This window comes from Mobula hypostoma, chromosome 17 (assembly GCF_963921235.1).
Source record: "Mobula hypostoma chromosome 17, sMobHyp1.1, whole genome shotgun sequence".
Classification (NCBI taxonomy): Eukaryota; Metazoa; Chordata; class Chondrichthyes; order Myliobatiformes; family Myliobatidae; genus Mobula; species Mobula hypostoma.
The window spans coordinates 54,343,176-54,368,916 of NC_086113.1; the positions used below are offsets into that span (position 1 = coordinate 54,343,176).

A 25,741-nucleotide genomic window follows, 5' to 3' on the forward strand; every position below is an offset into this window, starting at 1 on the left:
TCCAATCCTCAGGAACTAGTCCAGAATCTAACGAGTTTTGAAAAATTATCACTAATGCATCCACTATTTCTTGGGCCACTTCCTTAAGCACTCTGGGATGCAGACCATCTGGCCCTGGGGATTTATCTGCCTTCAATCCCTTCAATTTACCTAACACCACTTCCCTACTAACATGTATTTCGCTCAGTTCCTCCATCTCACTGGACCCTCTGTCCCTTACTATTTCTGGAAGATTATTTATGTCCTCCTTAGTGAAGACAGAACCAAAGTAATTATTCAATTGGTCTGCCATGTCCTTGCTCCCCATAATCAATTCACCTGTTTCTGCCAGGATATTGGTCCCCCGAGGATTTAAGTGTAACCCGTCCTTTTTGTACAGGTCACACCTGCGCCAAAAGAGGTCCCAATGATCCAAAAACTTGAATCCCTGCCCCCTGCTCCAATCCCTCAGCCACGCATTTATCCTCCACCTCATCGCATTCCTACTCTCACTGTCGCGTGGCACAGGCAGTAATCCCGAGATTACTACCTTTGCGGTCCTTTTTCTCAACTCCCTTCCTAGCTCCCTATATTCTTCTTTCAGGACCTCATCCCTTTTCCTACCTATGTCATTGGTACCTATATGTACCAGGACCTCTGGCTCTTCACCCTCCCACTTCAGGATATCTTGGACACGATCAGAAATATCCCGGACCCTGGCACCAGGGAGGCAAACTACCATCCGAGTCTCTGGACTGCGTCCACAGAATCGCCTATCTGACCCCCTTACTATCGAGTCCCCTATCACAACTGCCCTCCTCTTCCTTGCCCTACCCTTCTGAGCTACAGGGCCAGACTCTGTGCCGGAGGCAGGGCTACTGTCGCTTCCCCCGGGTAAGCTGTCCCCCCCAACAGTACTCAAACAGGAGTACCTGTTGTTAAGGGGCACAGCCGCCGGGGTACTCCCCATCACCTTCCTTTTCCCCTTCCCCCTCCTAACCGTGACCCACTTGTCTGCCTCCCGTGGCCCCGGCGTGACCACCTGCCTTCCACTCCTCTCTATCACCTCCTCACTCTCCCTGACCAGACGAAGGTCATCGAGCTGCAGCTCCAGTTCCGTAACGCGGTCCCTTAGGAGCTGCATTTTCTATGTTCTATGTGTGTAATAGTCTAATAGACTCGTGCAGTATCGTAACCATGACGGGAAGCTGCATTCTTTCCCATTGCCACCTCTCCCACTATCCCATGAGCTAGAAGGGACATGATTCCTTCCTGCTACATGGTAAGCTTACCTGCACCTGAACAGACATCCCAGCTACAAACTCTCCTGTGTGTCTGTTTTGGGCAGCTGCATCAAACAAAATGATTGCTGCTTGAAGAAGAGCACTATCCCCATCGGAAGCTCTTTTGTGCTAGCCACCTTTATAAAGGCCCATGTTCAGCCTTTGGGGGGAGGGGCAGGGGTTGGCCAGACTGATCCAGCTTTCACAGAAATGAAGGTTTGCAGGTGCTGCTCAGCAGGAGAAATCATAATGGGCAGAGACATGGGGCAAATACTTTGAATGAACTGGGTTGGGTTGGAATAGGCTTGGGCTGTGTTGAAGCTAAGAACTTGAAAGCGTTCCTCAAACAGCTTCCAAGTTGCCAGTCTCCAGGTTGGAAGTTGTCAGAACATGGAACAGAAAGTTATCCCTATCACTGTAATGGAAGCTTAAATATTTTCTTCATGGGCTGGAAGTCCTGGACTGACGCTGCTTTGCAAGTTTATCAGCAATGTTTCCAGGATGCTGTGCTGGAGGGAGTGAAGCAAGACTTCTGGCAAATTGAAATGTTCTAATTATTCATGTTTGATGCTTTGCATGAATCCTCAAGAGGGGAGGAGATTGCTTGTGTGCCAAGGGACGTATTCATCTCTGAGGAACAGACCACTTATAAACATACAGACCTTCTTGTCTTTAGTCGTCTGTACAGCTAGTAAAGAGGTGGAGCAACCGTTAATTTTATATTTAGACATTGGCACTTGTAATTATAATAAAGGAGGCGGTGTCAGTCTGCATGTCCTGTGTAAATGTACTAGGAGTAGCAGTATATCAGAATCAGGTTTAATATTACTGCCATAGTGAAATTTGTTATTTGTGGCAGCCAAGCAGTGGAAGACATAAAATTTACTGTAAATTCCAAACAATAAATAAATGGATAAACAGTGTGAAAGAGAATCAGAATCAGGTTTAATATCACAGGTCTTTATCTTGAAATGTCTTATCTTTGCAGCAGCAGTACAGTGCAATATATAATAATAGAGAAAAAAATTGTGTTTAGTATAATATATAGTTAAGTAGTGCAAAAATAAAATTTTTTTAAGAAGTGGTGAGGTAGTGTTCGTGGGTTCCATGTCCATTCAGAAATAGGATGATGAAGGAGAAGAAGCTGTTTCTGAATCATTGAGTGTGGCTTCAGGTTTCTGTACCACCTTCCTGATGTGGTAGCAATGAGAAGAGGGCATGTCCTGGGTGCTGGGGGTCCTTAATGACGGATGCTACCTTTCTGAAGCATCACTTCTTGAAAGAGTAGTAAATCGTGTTCATGGGTCATTCATAAATCTGTTGGAGGATGGGAAGAAGCTGATCCTAAAACATTCGGTGTGGGTCTTCAGGTTCCTGCACTTCCTCCCTTAATGGTAGTAATGAGAAGAGGCCATGTCCCAGCTGGTGGTTGTCTTTAATGAAGGATCCTGCCTTCTTGAGGCACCACCTTTTGATGATCTCGATGGTGGGTGGGCTGTGCCTACGATAGACCTGTCTGAGTCTATAGCCCTGCCTACGATAGACCTGTCTGAGTCTACAGCCCTGCCTACGATAGACCTGTCTGAGTCTATAGCCCTGCCTACGATGGACCTGTCTGAGTCTACAGCCCTGCCTACGATGGACCTGTCTGAGTCTACAGCCCTGCCTACGATGGACCTGTCTGAGTCTACAGCCCTGCCTACGATGGACCTGTCTGAGTCTACAGCCCTCTTCAGCCTCTTTCAATCCTGCACATAGAAACTCCCGTTGCAAGTGGTGATGCAGCCACTCAGAACACTTCCCATGTACGTATGTAGAAATTTGCTAAAGATTTTGGTGTCATACCAAATCTCAAATTCCTAATAAAATATAACAGTGGGCATGTCTTCTTTGTGATTGCAGCAATATGTTTCTTGTGTCCTGTGTAAATGTACTAGTGTTGGCTATGTGTACCTCCTTCATGTTTATGGACAAGGTTCTGAATGGCTATATTTTTAATCAACAGTCCTATAGTGGAAGACATCCTTATCATTAGATTGTGTATTGGCCGTTGGCAACCGTAATACCATAAAGGCCGACTTATACTTGTGTGTACTAGCTTACGCCGTAGCCTTCGCAAGAGGGCTATGCCATTGTGAGCATTTATACTTGTGCGCTGATGTGTCTGCGTCGCTCTGCAATTCACCGCCAAAACACTAGTTGGCGGTGGGGTTTCTATGCCACTGTGTTGAGTTTCTTCGTGTTGGAACTCAACACGAAGAAACTCAAACTTCAGACAATGGTGACTGAAACTGAACGAGGGTGAATTTTCTGTGCTTGTCTGGCCATTGAGAGACATGAGGAGGAAATGCATTTCAAATATCTTCGGACGTCAGCAGGTAGATTTGATGACTTGGTTCATCGTCTCCAACCATTTATTTCGCATCAGTGTACACACAGTATACTCAGAGACTGGCAATCACCATTCAAGTTTTTAGTTTCAGGTGGAAGTTAACAGGCTGTAGCAGCTAGCTACAAACTGGCATCAAGCATAGGATCCTCCATAATTTTGGAGGCCGGTAAAGCTTTATGGAAAACATTGCAGCCAGAGTTCCTTCCGTGCCCTTTAGTCGCCCAGTAGGAAGCTATTGCAGCTTAGGAGGAAATGCAATGCTACCAAGTGGACCAATCACAGTTTTTTCGGTCTGCGTCGCCGCGACATGTAGTTATATTTTGGGAGAGGTGCGCGTTAGGCTGCAGCGTAGGGTACGCGGCTATGCCGTACCTATGATGTACATTTGATGCACAAGTATAAATCAGCCTTAAGACTAGGACCAGAATTAGGCCATCTGGCCCATCAAGTCTGCTCTGCCATTCAGTCATAGCTGATCCTTTTTTTTCCTCCTCCTCAACCCCAGTTCCTGGCCTTCTGCTTGTAACCTTTGATGTCATGTCCAATTAAGAACCTATCAATTTCTGCCTTAAATACACCCAAAGACCTGGCCTCCACAACAAATTCCACAAGTTCACCACTCTTTGGCTAAAGGAATTTCTCCGCATCTGTTTTTGACAAGGCGCCCCTCTATCCTGAGGCTGTGCCCTCTTCTTCAGGACTCTCCCATCATGGGAAACATCCTTACCACATCTATTCTGTCTAGGCCTTTCAACATTCGAAAGGGTTCAATGAGATCCCCACTCATCCTTCTGAATTCTAGCGAGTGCAGACTCAGAGCCATCAAATGTTCCTCATATGATAACCCTTTCATTCCTGGAATCATCCCTGTGAACCTCCTCTGGACCCTCCCCAATACCAGCACATCTTTTCTAAGATGAGAGGCCCAAAACTGTTCACAATACTCAAGATGAGGCCTCACCAGTGCCTTATAAAGACTCAGCATCACATCTTTGCTCTTGTATTCTAGACCTCTTGAAATGAATGCTAGCATTACATTTGCCTTCCTCACCACTGACTCAACCTGCAAGTTAACCTTCAGGGTGTTCTCCGCAAGGACTCACAAGTCCATTTACATTCCAGATTATTGGATTTTCTCCCCATTTAGAAAATAGTCTGCACATTTATTTCTACTACTACTAAAGGGCATGACCATGCATTTTCCAACATTTCATTTGTCACTTTCTTGCCCATTCTCCTAATCTGTCTAAGTCATTCTGCATCCTACCTGTTTCCTCAACGCTACCTGCTCCTCCACCAATCTTCGTATCATCTGCAAACTTGGCAACAAAGCCATCTATTCCATCATCCAAATCATTTATATACAGCATAAAAAGAAGTGGTCCCAGCACTGACCCCTGCAGAACACCACTAGTCACTGGCAGCCAACCAGAAAAGGATCCTTTTATTCCCACTTGCTGCCTCCTGCTAATCAGTCAAAGCTCTAACCATGTTAGTAACTTTCCTGTAATACCATGGGCTCTTAACTTTGTCAGCAGTCTCATGTGTGGCACCTTGTAAAACACCTTCTGAAAGTCCAAATATACAACATCCACTGCATCCCCTTTATCCTACTTGTAGTCTCCTCAAAGATTTCCAGCAAGTTCGTCAGGCAGGATTTTCCCTGAAGGAAAACATGCTGACTTTCTACTATCTTTTCCTGTGTCACCAAGTAATCCATCACCTCAACCTTAACAATTGACTCCAACATTTTCCCAACCACTGAGGTCAGGCTAACTGGTCTATAATTTCCTTTCTGCTGCCTTCCACCTCTCTTAAAGAGTGGAGTGACATTTGCAATTTTCCAGCCTCTGGCATCATGCCAGAGTCAATGACTTTTGAAAGATCATTACTAATGCCACCACAATCTCTAATGCTACCTCTTTCAGAACCCTAGGGTGCAGTTCATCTGGTCCGGTGACTTGCGTTCCTTTAGGACTTACAGCTTTTTGAGCAATTTCTCTCATAATAGTAACTGCCCACTTCTCTTCCTTTACACACTACAACATCAGACATACTGCTAGTGTCTTCCACAGTGAAGACTGATGCAAAATACTCATTTAGTTCATCTGCCATCTCCTTGTCCCCTGTTATTTTTCTCCTGCCTCATTTTCTAGTGGTCCTATGTCCACTCTCATTTCTCTTTTATTTTTAACATACTTGAAAAACCTTTTGCTATCCACTTAGATATTATTTGCTAGCTTGCTCTCATATTTCATCTTTCCCTTCTAATGATTTTTTTAGTTGCTCTCTGTAGGTTTTAAAACATTTCCCAATCCTCTATCTTGCCACTAATTTTTGCTTTGTTGTATGCCCTTTCTTTTGCTTTTTCATTAGCTTTGACTTCCCTTGTCAGCCATGGTTGTACTATTTTACCTCTGAGTATTTCTTCGTTTTTGGAATACATGTGTCCTGCACCTTCCTCATTTTTCCCAGAGACGCATGACATTGTTGCTCTGCTGTCACCCCTGCCAACAGCTCCTTCCAATTTACTTTGGCCAACTCCTCTCTCACACTGCTGTAATTTCCCTCACTCCACCGAAACACTGTTACTTCAGCCTTCACTTTCTCTCTATCAAATTTCAAGTTGAACTCAATCATATTGTGATCACTGGTTCCTAAGGGTTCTTTTACCTTGAGCTCCCTCATAGCCTCCGGTTCATTACATAACACCCAATCCAATATAGCTGATCCCGTAGTAGGCTCAACGACAAACTGCTATAAAAAGCCATCTCTTAGGCATTCAACAAACTGACTCTCTTGAGATCCATTACCAGCCTGATTTTCCCAATCGACCTGTATATTAAACTCTCCCATGACTACCATAACATTGCCCTTTTGACTCGCCTTTTCTACTTCCTGTTGCAACCTGTGGTCCATCTCCCAGCCACTGTTGTATATAACTGCCATCAATGTCCATTTACTCTTGCATTTCCTTAACTCAACCCACAAGGACTCAACATCTTCCGATCCTACGTCACATCTTTCTACTGATTTGATGCCATTCTTTACCATTAGGGCCACACCACCTCTCTGCCTACCTTCCTATCCCTTCAATATAACGTGTAACCTTGGACATTCAGCTCCCAGCTACAACCATCCTTCAGCCATGATTCAGTGATGGCTGCAACATCATACCTGGTAATAGTTCAACAAGATCATCCACCTTCAGTACCTTATTTGCTATCCTTCCTGATTCTGCATCCCTAATGTTTTGATACTCAAGCTTGTTGGCTGCAACTAAGTCCCATCACCTGCTTGCCCTTCCTGACAATCTGACTGCACGCTATCTTTACTTTTTTTTTTAAACCATCTGTCCTATCCTGAGTCCCTTCACTCTGGTTCCCAACCCCCTGCCAAATTAGTTTAAACCCTTCCCAACAGCTCTAACGAAATACCTGCAAGAGTATTGGTCCCCCTCAGGTCCAGGTGCAACCCATCATTTTTGAAGAGGTCATACCTCCCCCAGAAGAGATCCCAGTGATCCAAGAACCTAAAGCCCTGCCCTTTGCACCAGCCCTTTGGCATTTATCTGCCAAATCATCCTGTTTCTACCTTTACTGGCGCATGGCACAGGCAGCAATCCAGAAATTACTACCTGGAAGTCCTGCTTCTCTGCTTTCTACCTAGCTCTCTAAATTCTCTTTTCAGGGCCTCATCTCTAAATTCTCTTTTCAGGACCTCATTGCTTTTTCTTCCTATGTCATTGGTACCAAGACATCTGGCTGCTACCCCTCCTTCTCCAAAATGTTGTGGACATGATCTGAGACATCCCTGACCCTGGCACCTGAAAGGCAACATACCATCCGGGTGTCCTGTTCATGTCCACAGAATCTCCTGTCTGTTCCCCTCATTATCAAGTCCCCAACTACTACTGCTCACTTCTTTCTTTCCCTTCTGCACCACGAACCCATGCTCAGGGCCTGTAACCTGGTTGCTGTGGCATTCTCTCAGGAAGTCATCCCCCACAAAAGTATCCAAAGCATTATATTTGATTTTGAGGAGAATGGCCACAGGGGTGCTCTGCTGGAACTGCATATTTCCATTTCTCCTGATGGTCACCCAGCTACTCGCCTCCTGCAACTTCGGGGTGACTACTTCCTTATAACTTTGATCAATTATCTCCCCATTCTCCCGTCCAAGCCGGAGGTCATCCAGTTGCTGCTCCAGATCCCTAACAAGTGGGTAAGTGGCTCTTCTCGCTTCACCGAGGCTAAAATTGCCTCACTGGAGTTAATAACAAGATCTCAGGTCCCAGGTTATGGTGAGAGAAAGCAATGGGGTCCGGATGGATGTAGAGAAGTTTGCTTTCCTTGATTCATTAGATTTTGCAAAGGGCAACAGCGATGAGGGAGGTGCGAAGCTGTCAGTGTTGGAGTGAACAGGACTGTTCTCATAATGCAATATTTTGTTAGTTCCATGTCTACCAGCACCCTTCTCCCCTTCTCGCAGCAGGAGATACAATTCGTGTTCTTGTGTATCTTTCCTTCTCAGCATTCTGAGACCCAGCATTCCTCCTGGGTGCAACAGCAATTGCTTGGAATTCTTCCATTTGCGTGTACTGTATTTAGTGCTCACAGTGTGGTCTTCTCACCACTGGAGAATCCAAGTGCGGCTTGGGTGAGTGTATTGTAGAACACTCATTCTGCCCCCAGCTCCCAGTTGTCTGTCATATTAATTTCCTGTCCCCATCACATTGTTTCAGTGAAATTAGCAACTCTTCATCTTCCATCTGGGCACTTTGAGGCTGAGAAGAAACCTATCTGAAAATAGGGTCTTATTCCCAGAGTGGAAACATCAGACAGCTGGAGGGAGAAAGCTAAAACCTGTGGGAGGCAGGTTTTTATTTCATGTAAGTCCCTCAAAAACACTGCCAGGGGAGGTGGTGAAAGCAGAAACAATATCTTAGTAATTGGTAAATTGGTTTATTGTTGGCACTTGTACTCAGGTACAGTGGAAAAAGTTGTCATCTATACTGGTGGTTTCATTACATTTGTGTAGTACAAAGGAAAAGCAGTAACAGAATGCAGAATAAAGTGTTACAGTTACAGGGAAAGGGCAGTGCAGATAGACAATAATGTGCAAGGATCATGATGAAAGTAGTTTGTGAGACCAGGAGTCCATCTTGCCGTAGAAAGGAACCGTTCTGTAGGCAGAATATAAGATGTCCTGGAGCCTGGTGGTACATGCTTTCAGACTTTTGTATCTACTGCCCAATGTGAGGGGAGAAGAGAGCGTGTCCAGGGTGGGTGTGGTGGCACCTTTTCTTGTGCTTGCTGCTTTACCAAGGCAGTGAGAAGTGTGGAGAGAGTCTGCGGAAGGGAGGTTGTTCTCAATAATGTCCTGAGAAGTGTCAGCAGCTCTGTGGTTTCTTGTAGTCTCGGGCAGCGCCATTGCCAGATGAAGCAGTGAGGCACCCCAATAGATGCTAGCAATAATAAAGGTCAGTGGGCGTTTCTCCCCCCCCCCAGGACATACCAATTTTAATGACCCCGCCCCCCCCCCGCCCAGGACATACCAATTTTAATTTCAAAGTTAACTTAAGACTACACATGAATTCCAATCTGATGCACCCCACAATGTGGTTACAATCATATTACAAAATGAACAGTACCTACTTTAAATATAGTATCGCTGGTGTTTAGGGCAGCAGTGAAGCTCCCCCATCTGTTTGTCCTTTGCCCTCTTCTCTACTGTGCCCCAGGTGTTGTTCAGGGTCCTTATTTCTGCCTTTAAGGTATGGCACCACGTTGTCTTTGGTCTCCTGCATTTCTGTCACCCTCTGCTTTCACTGGTGCCCTGATCTTGACGGCGTTCAGGGTTTGCTGCATTGTGCCAGTAGCTTCCTCTGCTTTCCAAACCGTCAGTCATGCACATGCCGGGTGGAGACTCGGGGATACCATGGCACACAGATGGAGGATTTATCACTGCTGTTTCTGTAACTTTTTTTTTGATCAGGGTTGTTGGCCCTGAGCTGAACCCCCAAACCTGGAGGTGGGCCCCTCTTACCTTTACCCTCTACCCTTTGACCTGTTTGGCATGCGTGACCCTACCAAGGGTCAAAGCACATGGTCCTGACTCGAGCCAACAATGCTCTCCGGCTCATTGATGGATGCAAGCCTCCAAACCCCACGACAAGGTTGTGGTCCTCTTGGAGGTTAAGTAGAGTATACAAACAACATGCAGTGCCTGTAAAAAGTATTCCCTCCCACCCACCTACCCTTTGGAAGTTTTCATGCTTTATTATTTTACAACATTGAATGATAGTGGATTTAATTTGACTTTCTTGACACTGATTAACAGAAAACACTCGTGTCAATGTGAAAACATATCTCTACAAAGTCATCTAAATTAATGACAAATATAAACCACAAAATAATTGATTGCATAAGTATTAACACCCTTCAAGTCAGTATTTAGTAGGTGCTTTTTTGGCAGTAATTACAGCCTTCAGTCTGTGTGGATAGGTCTCTATCAGCTTTGCACATCTGGACACTGCAATTTTTCCCCATTCTTCTTTACAAAACTGCTCAAGTTATATCAGATTGAATGGGGATCATGAGTGAAACAGCCCTTTTCAAGTCCAGCCACAAATTCTCAATTGGGTAGAGGTTAGGAGTCTGACTTGGCTGCTCCGGTAGTTAACTTTGTTCTTTTTAAGCCATTCCTGTGTAGCCTCAACTATAACCTCTGCCATTTCTTTCAGTACCCTGGGATGCATTCTGTCAGGGGCCAGGGGACTTGTCTATCTTTAGGTCCACAAGTTTGCTTAGCCCTACCTCTTCAGTGATAGCTATTGTGTCACGGTCCTCACCCAGCAATTATGTAGCGTTTAGTCTGCTGGCCAGAAAGCTCAATTTTGGTTTTGAGTTAGTATCACAGAGTACAGAAACTGGTTCTTCTGTCGAACAGATCCACCCATCTAAGATGTTCATCTGAGTTAGTCCCATTTGCCCAAGTTTAGCCCATATCCCTCAAAGCGTCTTAAATGTTGTTATTTTACCTGCCTCAACTACTTCCTCTGGCAACTCATTCCATATCCGGATGCGTGAACCTGGGTGGAAAATTGCTGATGAATCTCTCCCCTCTCACCTTAAACCAGTGACCTCTAGTGCTAGGTTCCCTAACCCCCAGGGGAGAAAACTGCACATTCACTCTATCTATGCCCATCATGTCTTTATACACCTCAGTGAGGTCACCTCCTCAATATTCTACATTCTAAGGAATAAATTTGTAACCTACTCAACGTCTTCCCATAACTCAGGTTTTCAAATTTTGGCAACATTATTGTAAATCTTCTCTGCACTCTTCCAGTTTACAACAATTTGTTAGCTTGTATCTGAAAGCCAAGCTACATAACAGCTTTGACACAAGGTAAGTCTTTGCCTCTGTCATAGTCTGTTGAGGTGATTTGGAGCCTCAGTACCACGCCTTGAGGTTAGATTTTTTTTTTCCAATCTTCCTCATTTGACTTTTGGTGTGGAAAGCCAGTAAGATTAGTCCTTTGCACCCAGGCGAGTGAGTGTGGATGGGGACTGTGCTATAGCTGGGCTGATTCTCAGTGATAGAGCATCTCCAAGGAAGTAGTAATTGCTGGAAATACTCAACAGGTCAGGCTGCTTCTGGGAAGAGAGAAAAAATAGTGTTGAAGTTTCTGGGGTCATTGCTGAGCGATACTAGGGCCTTGTTTTTATTTTAGATTTCCAGCATCTGCAATTTTATTCCACATTTCATGAGGCCCCATATTACAGAAACAGGCCCCTTGGCACATTTTGGTCGATGGGACTGGGCAGTTTCAATGGTCTGGGCATGGACGAGTTGGGCTGAAGGACTAAAGGGCTTCTGTGCTAAAAGTAAGCAGTCAACTGCACAACTCCATTTTCCTCTTGGATCTCCATAGATGTCCCACATCCCTTAATTTTCCTGCAACCCATCTGTATTCTGGAGGCAATTTATAATAGCTTTTAAATAATGAGCCAACATATCTGGCAGGTTTGAAGAAACCTGAACACTTGAAGGAACTTTGCATAGTTACAGAGAATGTTTTTTTTAAATATAGATTGTTGTTTTGAACATGTATTTATTTTGTACAAAGGATTGTTAGGTGAGAGTTAACACAAGTTCAAATTATTGTGTCCCATTATAGAAAGCTCATTGAGATTGCCTTTTAAGGATTCAAATGATGATTGCAGAATAGAAAGCCATAATTGTAAGATATCATTTCCACTGAGAACAGGGTATTTAGTTATGAAGGGCTTTAGTGGAGCAAATTACAGTTGTGTTGATTATCTGGTTAAGAAAGCAGTGAACAATCTATTCAAAATTATCACAGAGGAGGAAGTTGTTCTAAAATTCATTATACTTTGGCTGAAGTATACGTAGTTGTTTAGGAGAAAAATCTAAGTAAATTTGCTTCCTCCTAGGTCCTGAAGAAGGGTCTTAGCCCAATACATCATTTATCTAGTCATTTCCATAGATGCTGTCTGACCTGCTGAGTTCTTCCTCCAGCATTTTGTGTTGCTTTGAATAAATTTGCAGCCCAAGCTTAGGTAAAGGGGTTAAAATAAAACCATAAAATGCTGGAAATACCAGCAGGTCAGGCTGCATCTGTAGGAAGAGAAGCAGTTAATGTTCCAGGTTGAAGAGCCTGGTCAGAACTGGGAAGGAAACAAACAACACACACAAAATGCTGGTGGAACGCAGCAAGCCAGGCAGCATCTATAGGAAGAAGTACATCGACGTTTTGGGCTGAGACCCTTCGTCAGGACGACAAAGGCCCAAAACGTCGACTGTACTTCTTCCTATAGATGCTGCCTAGCCTGCTGCGTTCCACCAGAATTTTGTGTGTGTTGCTTGAATTTCCAGCATCTGCTGATTTCCTTGTGTTTGAGGAGACAAACAAGCTTGTTCTGCTGCAGGGAGGGGGAGGATGATGGGACTCTATCTGATATGACAAAACCAGGGGGAACATGGAGATAAGGTAATAAAGGGTCATCAGGTCAGCCAGTGAATGGGAGCTTTTTGAGGGTGAGAACATAGACAGAATGTAGGAGTGGTGAAATGCGGAACAGGATGATGTGCAGTTAGACTATCATGTTACAAGATGTTGGTGAGATACCACCTGGGATTTTATGTGCTGTTCTGGTTGCCATATCGTAAGAAGGATTAATTTAGAAAAGGTGCAGAAATGGCTCAGAACAATGTTGCCTGGCTTGAAGGGCTTGACTTATGAGGAGAGATTGGATAGACTGGAACTGTTTTCCTTGAAGCAAAGGAGATGAGGAGTGACTGATTAAAGGTTTCTATGAGGGGCATAGATAAATTGGATGGCTACAGACATCTCAGGTAGGGGCAGTCTAAAACTAGCAGGCATGAGATTAATGTGGAGGGGGGAATCTAAGGGGGAATTGAAGGGAAGCTTTTTCACATCGGGAGTTATGGTTTTGTTGTGTAATTGAAGCTACCAGAGAAAAGTACTGGTAGATACAAAGCAACTTTTTTTTATTTGACAAAACAAGGTACAGCAGGCATCATTATGGAGACACTTTTGGTTAAAAGGTCTGCTGGCCCAATGTGAGGCTTGATACTTTGTGCTAAGCATCAAAGGACAATTCCATATTTACAAAGTATGGACAATGCTTTCTTTGAAACTACACCTCCATATCTGCATGCACACCAGACATCGGAATGAATTTTAATCAGCATTGTCTGGTCTGAGATTCACGGCTTTTAGGAGCTCATTGTTCAGAGCTGCACTCCAAATTAAATCCCCAATACATATTCAGGTGTGAAGACTGGGAGCCAAAGCCATGCTAAATGTAAATGGTCTAAGCACAAAAATTGTTTTGACAGGTTAATGGAACAGGGTGTGAAAGGAAGTAGTAGAGAGTACAGTTATAATGTTTTAAGACATTTGGACAGGTACATGGATAGGAAATGTTTGGAGGGATATGGGCAAAATGGAGGCAAATGGAATCGACTCAGAAAGCTGTCTAGGTCAGCATAGATAAGTTGGCTAAAGGTCCATGCTGCATAATTCTCAACTTTATGAATGGCAGGTCAGCCTGGGCATTATCTCCATCCCCAGGAAACAAAAAGCGGGAAGAAAAGAACAAACAAGCTGAGCCAATATCACAGGTGGATGACTGATACAGACAGAGAAGAGGTTAAACTTTGAGCTGTAGAATTCACTGTTGAGCCCAGAGGGAAGATGAAGTGCTGCTCTTTGTGCTTGCATTGAGCCTCGCTCTGAAGTTACTGGAGACACCGGCCGATAGGTCAGAGTTGGAATAGGATGGAGAGTTAAAGGGGGAGGCAACAGGAAGCTCAGGGTTGCCACAGATGTTCCACAGAATGGTCACCATAATGCGTGTTAGGTTTCTCATGAAGAGGACCACATTAGATTAGAAGTGTAAGTGAAATGCTGCTTCACCTGAAAGAATGAGTCGCTGAGAAGTGAGAAGTGAGGTAGAAGACAAATGATACATTGCCGAAAAATGCTGTACGAAAGGGACAGTGGTTAGTAGGAATGGAAAAGTGGAGAATGGAGTCCTGAAGGGACTGGTTCCTGTGAAATGCTGAAAGGAGTGGAGAGGGGAACAGGTGCCACCTGATGTGACTGGCATTTTGCAACTCTAGACCTGCTCAGTATTTTTTATTTTTATCAGAAGGGCTACAGGGAGGGCAGGCAAATAGGATTATGTTTGCATTTCATGATAAGAAGTTCCTGATGAATATTATACCTGTTTTATAATGTAACCATCTGTTTTATATCTGAAGTACTGTTGACAATGGTGAACTGTGGCAGAGTGACATGGGGAGCTTCTCTACAAGTGATGTCCACTTTTGCAAAGGTGATTGCCTTGATCATCATCATCGTGGCTGGCCTGATAAAACTGTGTCAAGGTAACGTTGTTCTTCTTCTTCTTGGGAAGTTCCTTGGGGCAAAAAATACCTGGCTTTCATTTCACTCCAGTTCTTAGGTTACAGGTGACAGCAGTGTGGGACTCAGGACCTCTTCTAGGGATGGGGCAGGAGACACTTCATGGAGCAGATGCTAGGTAGTTTGCAAAGGGGCAGTTTCCTTTCACTGTTTATGCAGCGATTTCATGTGCTCAGGATGGATCGTCTTAAGGTTTGCTAGTAAATGGGACGAGCTTAGATGGGCGTCTTGATCAGCATGGGCAAGTTAGGCCAAAGGGCCTGATTTTTTTTTTTACTGGATGACTCCAGTACTATCCTGAATATTTCTTAACTACCTTGAGTAGTCATGAGCCAGGGATTCCTTGAGTCAGTGGGAATGTTACACTTTTTGAAGGAGGCTCTGAGCACCTCTTAATATTATTTTTTACCTCTGTCCACCTGAACAGTCCTATGACAGAACTCGGAAAAGTGTCTGTATAGAGCATGCATATTATGTGGCCTGCCCAACATTCCAAAAGTGAATTTGGAGGACTTTGCGGAGACAGATTCTGTGTGGTACCTTTCCTTGATATCCACTCTGGTCCAGTCTCAGCAACTTAAAGGAGGGCAGGAATTACTGCAGCCGAAGACCATGAGCTTTGTGTCAGATCTGAGATCATGATCTTCAAATATCGTTTCGCTTAATCCAAGAAGACTGGTGAACTTCGCTGATATCTGTCTCTGAGAGTGGCTCCAGAGATTTGTGAAGTGGCCCATGTTTTCCAGTATCTCTGATGCTGTAGGGATTGGTATATTGTTTGCAAGTCACAGCCTCTCGCAGGCTTTAGTGAAGATCTGATCACATTTTAGGTCTTACTCAAGTAGAAATAGAGAAAATTCTACAGGTTTCACAAACGTTCTAGCACCACTGCACTGTGTGTGTAAAATCCCTTGGGGTTATCCTCCATCTTGTCTTCTAGGGCAACCTCATGCTGCCTCTTAGCCCTCCTGACTTCTTCCTTAAGTGTTCTCTTGCATTTCTTGTACTCCATTAGCTTGCTTATTCCTTCCTGCCTATACCTGCTATACACCTTTTTTTTTTAAACCAGGGCTCCAATCTCTCTTGAAAACCAAGGTTCCCTAAACCTGTTATTTTTACCTTTTATTCGGACAGGCATTTCCAAGCTTTGTGCTCTCTAACTTTCACTTTTGAAGGCCTCCCACTTACCAAGTACATGTTTGACAGAATACAGTTTGTCCCAATCTACAGTTGCCAGATCCTTTATGATACCATCAAAATTGGCCCTTTTTCCATTTAGAATCTCAACCCAAGGACCAGACCCATGTTTACTTTGAAACTAATGGCAATACAATCACTAAATGCAAAGTGTTCCCCATACATAAACTTCTGTCACCTTCCCTGTCTCATTCTCTAATAGCAGATCAAGTATTGCACAATCTCTCGTTGAGTCTTTGTACTGATTAAGGAAAATTTCCGACCTTTACAGTATGAGAGCCCCAGTCAATAAGCAGAAAGTTTAAAAAAATCACTTACTGATTTGCATAACAAACAGGTGTATCAAAAGGGCCCATAGGATCATTGGGGCCCAAACCATCCCAACCACAATCTATTCCAGCTGCTACCATCTGGGATGTGGTCCCGCAGCATGAAAGCCAGGACCAACAGGCTCTGGGACAGCTTCTTCCACCAGGCCATCAGACTGATGAACTCATGCTGATTTGAGTGTACTCTGTATTACTTTGACTGTTCTATTTATTATAAATTACTATGATTGCACATTTAGATGGAGACGTAACATAAAGATTTTTACTCATGTATGTGAAGGATGTAAGAAATAAAGTCAATTCAGTTCAATCTGTCATGCAGTTTTGAGACAGGCACATCACTGATCCTCAGAATAAATATTACCTTGTCAAAAAGTACACTTTATATCAAAGATCTTTGGAAGATTCACAGGCAGTGAATGTACTGATCCTAATATTGGAATCATCTATTGCAGGAGAAACTGATTCGTTCCAAAATTCCTTTGAGGGCTCCAAGCTAAATGGTGGAGATATGGCTCTCGCTCTGTACTCAGCATTATATTCCTACTCAGGTTGGGACACGCTGAACTTTGTGACTGAAGAGATACATAACCCTGAAAGGTGAGCACAAAGCCTTCGTTTTTCACAAGGGCAAACACTGGAATTCCATTTTCTATCTTCTGCCGTCTTTGGTAGCACTGCACCTGAGTGGTTTAAGAAATAGAGGAGACAGGATCTTCTGCATCTGCCCACACATCTGTATCTTGATGCTTGGTCCATCACTGTCCAATAGTTCTTCCTGTTCCACAATGAACTCTAAATGGTGGAAGGAACCTCACTTCCTGGCGCCTCCCTAAAGCCATTTCTCCAGACCATTTTAGTTTTAGTAAATAACATTTTTTGCTCAAAATGTCAGCAGGATAAATCTGACTTCAGCATCCAATGCCATGCATGCAAAGCATCAAATTCCAGATTTAACCAATCGGCACCGACATTCGAAATTGCTTGACCATATATTGGTTGGACGCATTTGAGCTGCCCCCAAAAATGTTTTGATACTCCTCTTGTCAGCTATTGTGACATTTCTTTATGATTTTTAAAAAAATAGTTATTGTATAAATACTTTAAGGTTTAGAACTCAGCAGCTCACAAAATCCTAGCTTGCATTAGAGATGTTGCATTGCGGTAGCAGTTTGGGTCATAAGCCTGTGCTTTGCTTTCGATGGAGCACCTAAAGTAGACCAGTTCTCCCATATCCCTATATTTTGTTTTCCACATGAGAATCTACAATTCATCAATGAGTATCACAGTTAAATCTGCATCTGCTACCCTTCCAAGCAGCTAATTCCTAATCATGAGCATTTGCTGGCTTCAGTGGAGTAAGGATTGATCCGACCCAGGTAAATTTGCATCAAAGCTTTATAGACAAAACTCGCATGTGTCCAAACAGAGCAAGAAGATGAGCAAGGGAAGAGCAGTACCTACTAAGGATAGTATGGACCGGTAAAGTTCTTTGTTATTTATCTTATTTAGCAGTAGAGCGCAGAACAGGCCTTACTGGTCCAATGAGCGCACTGCCCAACCATCCACCTGTTTAATCCTCAGCTCATCACAGGATGATTTACAATGACCAGTTGACCTGCGAACCGGTGCATCTTTGGACTGTGGGATGAAACTGGAGCACCTGGGGGAAATCCATGCAGTTCACAGGGAGAACGTATAGACTCCTCATGGTGCTAGAATTGAACTTTGGACTGCCTCGAGCTGTAGTAGTTTTTGCTAACCGAAACATTACCATGGCACCCAAATGACAGATTACATAGAAGGGACATATAATGCTTATATCTTGGTTATGGTGAGTGAATGTAAAATGTGAGATGGAGAGCAAAGTAGAAGAGGGAGCTTTAAGAGGTTTAACTTCCTTGAAATCACCAGGCAAAGGTGAAATATAAAACATGTGAAAACAAGCAAGCTAGGGAAATTGCAGAAGTTCTGACTATATTTTTCAGTTCACCCTGGCTGCAAGGATGTGCCAGAGAGCTGGAGACTAATGTGGTAATGCTCTTTAAGAATGGAGGATGGCATAAACTGAGAACTTGTAGCCCAGTTAAATATTGATGGTGGGCAAATTATGGGAATCCATTCTAGGAACTGCGTAAAACTTGTAGGAATGTTTGAATTATCCAAGGATAATCAGCATGGATTTCTTAGGGGAAATTGGTGTCTCAGAAATTGAATTCTTTGAGGAGATGACTAGAAGTGTTAATGAAGGCCACGTGTTTGATGACATAGATTTTGAGAAGGTAGCATGGAAGCTAATCGGCTCACAAACTTCCTCCATGTGAAACAAGGACTAATGGTTGATGCATCAGACACAAAATGCTGGAGGAACTCGGTAAGTCAGGCAGTATCTGTGGAAATGAAAAGATAGTCAATGCTTTGGGATGAAACCCTCCTTCAGTCTTGAGAAGGAAGGGGAAAGATACCAGAATAAAAAGGTTGGGGGGAGGGTGGGTTGGAGGCTAACTGGAAAGTGATAGGTGAAGCCCGATGGGTGGGAAAGATTAAGGGTTGGAGAAGGAGGAATCTGACAGGAGAAGAGAGTGGACTATAGGAGAAAGGGAGGGAGGAAGGGGACCTGTGGAAAGTAATAGACAAGTGAGAAGAGGTGAAAGGTTAGAGTGAGAATAGAGGAGGGGGTGGGGGATCTGTTTACCAGAAGGAGAAATCAATATTCATGCCATCAGATTGAAAGCTACCCAGTCAGAATATAAGGTATTGCTCCTCCACCCCAAGGGGGCTTCATCATGGAACAAGAGAATGGTTGATGGGTGCTTTGTGACTGGAAGGCTCAGTTTGGTCTCTTGCTGTTGCGTAGAATATATTGATTTGGATACAAATGTGGTATACAGGATAATGGGTAAGCTGCAGACTGTAGACAGATAGAGATGGGAAGTTAATTGGACAGAAAAGTGTAAAGAATGTGACGAAAAGGTATTTTGAACTAGAGCATCCAGAGGAGGTTTTTTGCATAAATTAAGTCACTAGAGAAAATTACTGATAGATACAAAGCAGCTTCTATATTTGACAGAACAAGGCACAACAGGCATCATACGGAGATGTTTTCGGTCAATAGGTCTGGCCCAACGTGAGGCTCGATATTTCATGTGCTAAACATCAAAGGATGACTCCGTATTTACAATGTGTGGATAATGCTGTCTTTGAAACTACACAGAAACATGTCACTTTGCGATTCACACCCACACCACAGATATCCAAATGAATTATAATCGGCATAGTCTGGTCTGAGATTCACGGCTTTTGGGAACCCCGTGTTTAGAGCTGCACTCCAAATTAAATCTACAATACATATTCAGATGTGAAGACTGGTGGCCAAAGTTAGAAACTGGGATAAGGTTGAGCAGCTTTAGTTTCACTTGCACAGAGACGATGGACCGCATGGTTATAAGTTTTTATACTTTACTGTAAATTAGACAATGGGTACTTCAAGATGGAGATTGTTTTCGCTGGAATCTAGATTCATTCCCATGACAAAAATGATGTAGGAAAATTTAAGACCAGGGTAACAGTAAAACCAAAAAAGGTAGAACATATCACAGATAACAGTAGTCGAGAATGTGCTGATTATAGAAGGTTCCCAAAGACAAAATGAGAAAGGGAAGGAAAAGAGACCAGTAGCAACCATTTTTTTTAAAAAAAAAAGATTCCTAAGAGATTCTGTTGGTATGTGAACAGGGAAAGGATGATAAGGGAGTTGGGGCTAATCAGAAACCAAGATAGGAAATATATTTATGGCAGAAGGCATGCCAGAAAGAATAATGAGGTAATATAGAATCAGAATCAGGTTTATTATCACAGGCATGTGTCCTGACATTTGTTAACTTAGCAACAGCAGCAGTTCAATGCAATACATAATATAGAAGAAGAGGAAATAAAAATAATAAATAAGTAACTCAATTACAGTATATGTAAAATAGATTAAAAATCATGCAAAAAAACCTCCGGAAATGATGTACCTTAAAAAAAAAATAAGGTCGTGTTCACGGGTTCATAGTCCATTTAGGATTCAGCTGGCAGAGGAGAAGAAGCTGTTCCTGAATCGCTGAGTGTGTGCCTTCAGGCTTCTGTATCTACTACCTGATGGTAACTGTGAGAAAAGGGCATGCCTTGGGTGCTGGAGGACCTTAATAATGGACATTGCCTTTCTGAGACACCGCTCCTTGAAGATGTCCTAGCCTACAAAGTACCCAGTACCCAAGATGGAGCTGACTACATTTACAACCCTCCACAGCTTCTTTCGGTCCTGTGCAGTAGCCCACCCCCCCCCCATACCAGACAGTGATGCAGCCTGTCAGAATGCTCTCCACCGTACATCTGTAGAAGTTTTTGAGTGTATTTGTTGACATGCCAAATCGCTTCAGACTCCTAATGAAGTATAGTCACTGTCTTGTCTTCTTTATAACTATATCGATATGTTGGGACCAGGTTAAATACTCAGAGATCTTGATACTCAGGAACTTGAAACTGCTCACTCTCTTCGCTTATGATCCCACTATGAGGATTGATATGTGTTCCTTCATCTTGCCCTTCCTGAAGTCCACAATCAGCTCTTTCGTCTTACTGACATTGAGTGCAAGGTTGTTGCTGTGACACCACTCCACTGGTTGGCATATCTCGCTCCTGTACACCCTCTCATCTCCAACTGAGATCCTACCAACAATGGTTGTATCATCAGCAAACTTATAGATGGTATTTGAGCAATTCCTAGCCACACAGTCATGTGTATATAGAGTAGAGCAGGGAGCCAAGCACACACCCGAGGTTCACCAGTGTTGATCGTCAACGAGGAGGAGATGTTTTCACCAATCCGCACAGATTGTAGTCTTCTGGTTAGGAAGTCGAGGATCCAATTGCAGGGGGAGGTACAGAGGTCCAGGTTCTGTAACTTCTCAATCAGGATTGTAGGAATGATGGTGTTGAATGCTGAGTCATAGCCAATGAACAGCATCCTGAGAAAGGTGTTGTATTGTCCAGGTGGTCTAAGGCCATGTGAAGAGCCATTGAGATTGCACTTGCTGTTGACCTATTGTGGCGATAGGGAAATTACAATGGGTCCAGGTCTTTGCTGAGGCAGGAGTTCAGTCTAGTCATGGCCAACCTCTCAAAGCATTTTATCACTGTAGGTGTGAGTGCTACCGGGCGAAAGTCATTACGGCAGCTCACATCAGGTATACATGAGTCTTTACCAAGGAAGAAGCTGCTGCTAGAGTTTCAGCAAAGGAGGATGTGCTTGAGATATTGGATAAGCTAAAAATGAGAAATTGGATGCAGTCAAAGCTTAACTCACCTGGAGTAGTTGAGATGAGTGGTTTATTATTGTCACATGTCCTGAGATACAGTGGAAAGCTTTGGTTTGCATATCATCTGGACAGATTATTCTAAACATAGGTACATCAGGAGTAGGAAAGGAAAGGTATGTCACATCCGGAGTTTCTCCAATTAGCAGACGATTTCCCTCCACTCCTCTCTGTTGTAGTGGAGAACCGTGTAGGAGGCAAGTTACAGCAGTGGTTTGCCTTTGCTTTCTGCCGGGTGAGTTTCCAAAAAGATCACCAGCTCGTAACATAGCACGGATGTAAAGCGTGCAGGGGAGCTGGCTGGATTCGAACTCTGGACCATTCGTCCCGAAGTCCGACACTGATGCCACTACGCCACCAGCCAGGTCATTTTTTTAAAAAAAAAGAAATTAATAGAATGCAGATTATTGTTACAAAGATGATGAATTGTGGATAGACAAATAAGGTGCCGGGGCCACGATGAGGTAGATAGAGATGTCGAGTTCATCTTCATAGTCCAAGAGGTCCATTCAAAAGTCTTGTATCAATTGGATAGAAGCTGGCCTTGAGCCTGATAATACACATTTTAAAGCTTTTGTTCTTTTTGCTGGTGCTTTCCTGAGGTAGTGGGGGAAGTGTAGATAGAATCAGTGGAGGTGAACTGATAGACTAGGCTGTGTTCCCAACTCTGCAATTCTTCGTGGTCTTGGGCAGAGCAGTCGCTAAGCTACAGTGTGACGCTTCTGGAAGGGATGGCATGCTCTGTTCTTGCTGCTGCCATCATGTAGAAGGTACAAGTGCCTCAGGACTCGCACCACCAGGTTCAAGAATAGTTTCTACCCCTCAACCATCAGGCTCCTGAACAAAAGTGGATAACTACACCCATTCCATTTGTGGTGTTCCCACAACCGATGGTCTCACTTTTCCGCCATCTACAACGGGATCCCACCACCAAGCACATCTTTCCCTCCCCCCACTTTCTACTTTCCGCAGGGATTGCTTCCTACGTGACTCCCTTGTCCATTCATCCCCCCATCCCTTCCCACTGATATCCCTCCTGTACTTATCCGTGTAAGTGGAACAAGTGCTACACATGCTCTTACACTTTTTCCCTCACTACCATTCAGGGCCCCAGACAGTCCTTCCAGGTGAGGCGACACTTTACCTGTGAGTCGGCTGGGCTGATATACTGGGTCCGGTGCTCCCGGTGCGGCTTTCTATATATTGGTGAGACCCGACGCAGACTGGGAGACCGCTTCGCTGAACACCTACGTTCTGTCCGCCAGAGAAAGCAGGATCTCCCAGTGGCCACACATTTTAATTCCACGTCCCATACCCGTTCCGATATGTCTATCTACGGCCTCCTCTACTGTCAAGATGAAGCCTAGTTAGGTTGGAGGAACAACACCTTATATTCCGTCTGGGTAGCCTCCAACCTGATGGCATGAACATTGATTTCTCTAACTTCCGTTAATGCCTCTCCTCCCCTTCTTACCCCACCCCTTATTATTATTATTATTATTTTTTTCTCTCTCTCTTTCCCTCACAATAACTCCTTGCCTGTTCTCCATCTTCCTCTGGTGCTCCCCTCCCCGTTTCTTTCTACCAAGGCCTTCTGTCCCATGATACTCCCCCCTTCTCCAGCTTTGTATCCCTTTTGCCAATCAACTTCCCAGCTCTTGGCTCCATCCTTCCCCCTCTTGTCTTCTATCATTTCAGGTCTCCCCCTCCCCCTTCCACTTTCAAATCTCTTACTATCTCCTCTTTCTGTTAGTCCTGACGAAGGGTCTTGACCAGAAATGTTGACTATACTTCTTCCTATAGATGCTGCCTGGCCTGCTGCGTTCACCAGCATTTTGTGTGTGTTGGTTGAATTTCCAGCATCTGCAGATTTTCTCGTGTTTGCGTCTCACTTTACGGACACTTTATCAGATTATTTCATACTTGTTACTTCTTGCTATTTATTTATATTTGCATTTCTACATTGTTGTTCATTGATCCTGTTTACAGTTACTGTTCTGTGGGTTTGCTGAGTCTGCCCACAGGAAAAAGAAGCTCAGGGTTGTTTGTGTGTACTCTGATAATGATTTTTGCTTTGAACTATGGTGCAGCTTTCAAAACTGGTAAGGGTCATCAGGGTCGTGCCGTATTTTCTCAGCCTTCTGAGAAAATAGAGCTGCGATTGCTATTGGAAATAAGAAAGTACAGTGCAGTGTCTGTGGCCGCAGTCTTACAAACATCAGCAGATTCAGGCTGGTGGCTTAGGACACGAAAATTGCAAGATCTTGTTCGGATAATGGTGCAATTAAGGGTTTCAAGGGGTGGTGTACTACCAGAGATCAAATTGCTAAAGTCAGGTTAGCAGTCAGGCAGGGACCAACAATTCTGAGAATTCAGCCTAAGGCTGTCTGGGTGGAGTCAGGTCAGGCAAGAATCACACAAAAAAAAACCCCAGAACTCATTAAAAACTTTAATGAAACTAAGTGGAAAACACAGTCTAAAACACAGTCTAAGTAATGTAATATGTTGCAAGAATCTACAAAATAATTCTATGAATTAAAATAGAACAGAACACCATTACAAAGTGCAGTGATGTAGCCAGCAACAGAACGTACTCTAGCAATGTTACTTTATTATTAAAACGGGCATATACTTTTCTCCAACTTGGATTTGCAAAAATAACTCAGCCCAGCGATCGTTTGAGGGCACCTATGTCAGACTATGTGATTAGTAGCTGTGGAGTCAGACAACACACAGACAAGTGCTTTGTCCCACCTTCACTAGTTCTATTTGCTCACATTAGGACCATATCTTTCAATGGTTTATCTATTAAGCGTCTGTCCAAATTCCTTTTGTGTGTAGTGATGGTGTCTGATTCTACCACCTTCTCTAGCAGTGAGTTCCAAATATCAACGGTAATCTGTGGGAAATAAACGTGCCCTATAGGACTGCTCTAAAAGTTCAAGTTCACATTCACATTCAAGTTTAATTGTCATTCAACCATACACATGAATACAGACCTTATAGACTATAAATAATTATGATAGTAGAAATACAAGCAATCACAAAAAAAAATTAGAGTCAGAATTAGGTTTATTAGGCCTGGCATGTGACGTGAAATTTGTTAACTTAGCAGCAACAGTTCAATGCAATACATAATCTAGCAAAGAGAGAGAGAGAGAAAAAAATAAGTAAATCAATTGCGTTATTGAATAGATTTTTAAAAATGTTCACAAAACAGAAATACTGTATATTAAAAAAAGTGAGGTAGTGTCCAAAGCTTCAATGTTCATTTAGGAATCGGGTGGCAGAGGGGAAGAAGCTGTTCCTGAATCGCTGAGTGTGTGCCTTCAGGCTTCTGTATCTCCTACCTGATGGTAACAGTGAGAAAGGACATGTCCTGGGTGCTGGAGGTCTTTAATAATGGACGCTGCCTTTCTGAGACACCACTCCCTAAAGATGCCCTGGGTACTTTGTAGGTTAGTACCCAAGGTGGAGCTGACTAGATTTACAACCTTCTGCAGCTTCTTTCGGTCCTGTGCAGTAGCCCCTCCATACTAGACAGTGGTGCAGCCTGTCAGAATGCTCTCCATGGTACATCTATAGAAGTTTTTGAGTGTATTTGTTTAATGCTAAATTGCTTCAAACTCCTAATGAAGTATAGCCGCTGTCTTGCCTTCTTTATGCCTACATCAATACGTTGGGACCAGGTTAGATCCTCAGAGATCTTGACACCGAGGAACTTGAAGCCCCTCACTCTCGCCGCTTCTGATCCCCCTGAGGATTGGTATGTGTTCCTTCGTCTTACCCTTCCTGAAGTCCACAATCAGCTCTTTTGTCTTACTGATGTTGAGTGCCAGGTTGTTGCTGTGACACCACTCCAGTAGTTGGCATATCTCACTCCTGTACACCCTCTCATCTCCAACTGAGATTCTACCAACAATGGTTGTATTGTCAGCAACTTTATAGATGGTATTTGATCTATGCCTAGCCACACAGTCATGTGTATACAGAGAGTAGAGCAGTGGGCTAAGCACACACCCCTGAGGTGCGCCAGTGTTGATCGTCAGCGAGGAGGATATGTCATCACCAATCTGCACAGACTGTGGTCTTCCGGTTAGGAAGTCGATCCAATTGCAGAGGGAGGTGCAGAGGCCCAGGTTCTGCAATATAACCTAAGTCCTTCAGTGTCATGGGCTGTAGATTGATGGCGCATGAGATGTTGTCCTGGTGCAGCTTGTCTT

General features: G+C 43.7%; 1 protein-coding gene across 1 annotated transcript in view; it reads left to right on the forward strand.

The window, feature by feature from the left end:
* si:dkeyp-120h9.1 (Y+L amino acid transporter 2-like) overlaps positions 1–25,741 on the forward strand; it is an 80,730-nt gene that overhangs the window by 20,586 nt on the left and 34,403 nt on the right. Inside the window, exons 3-4 of the mRNA XM_063069929.1 lie at positions 14,473–14,598; positions 16,617–16,761. Of these exons, the coding sequence (XP_062925999.1) occupies positions 14,473–14,598; positions 16,617–16,761 (271 nt within the window). The remainder of the gene's footprint in view (positions 1–14,472; positions 14,599–16,616; positions 16,762–25,741) is intronic.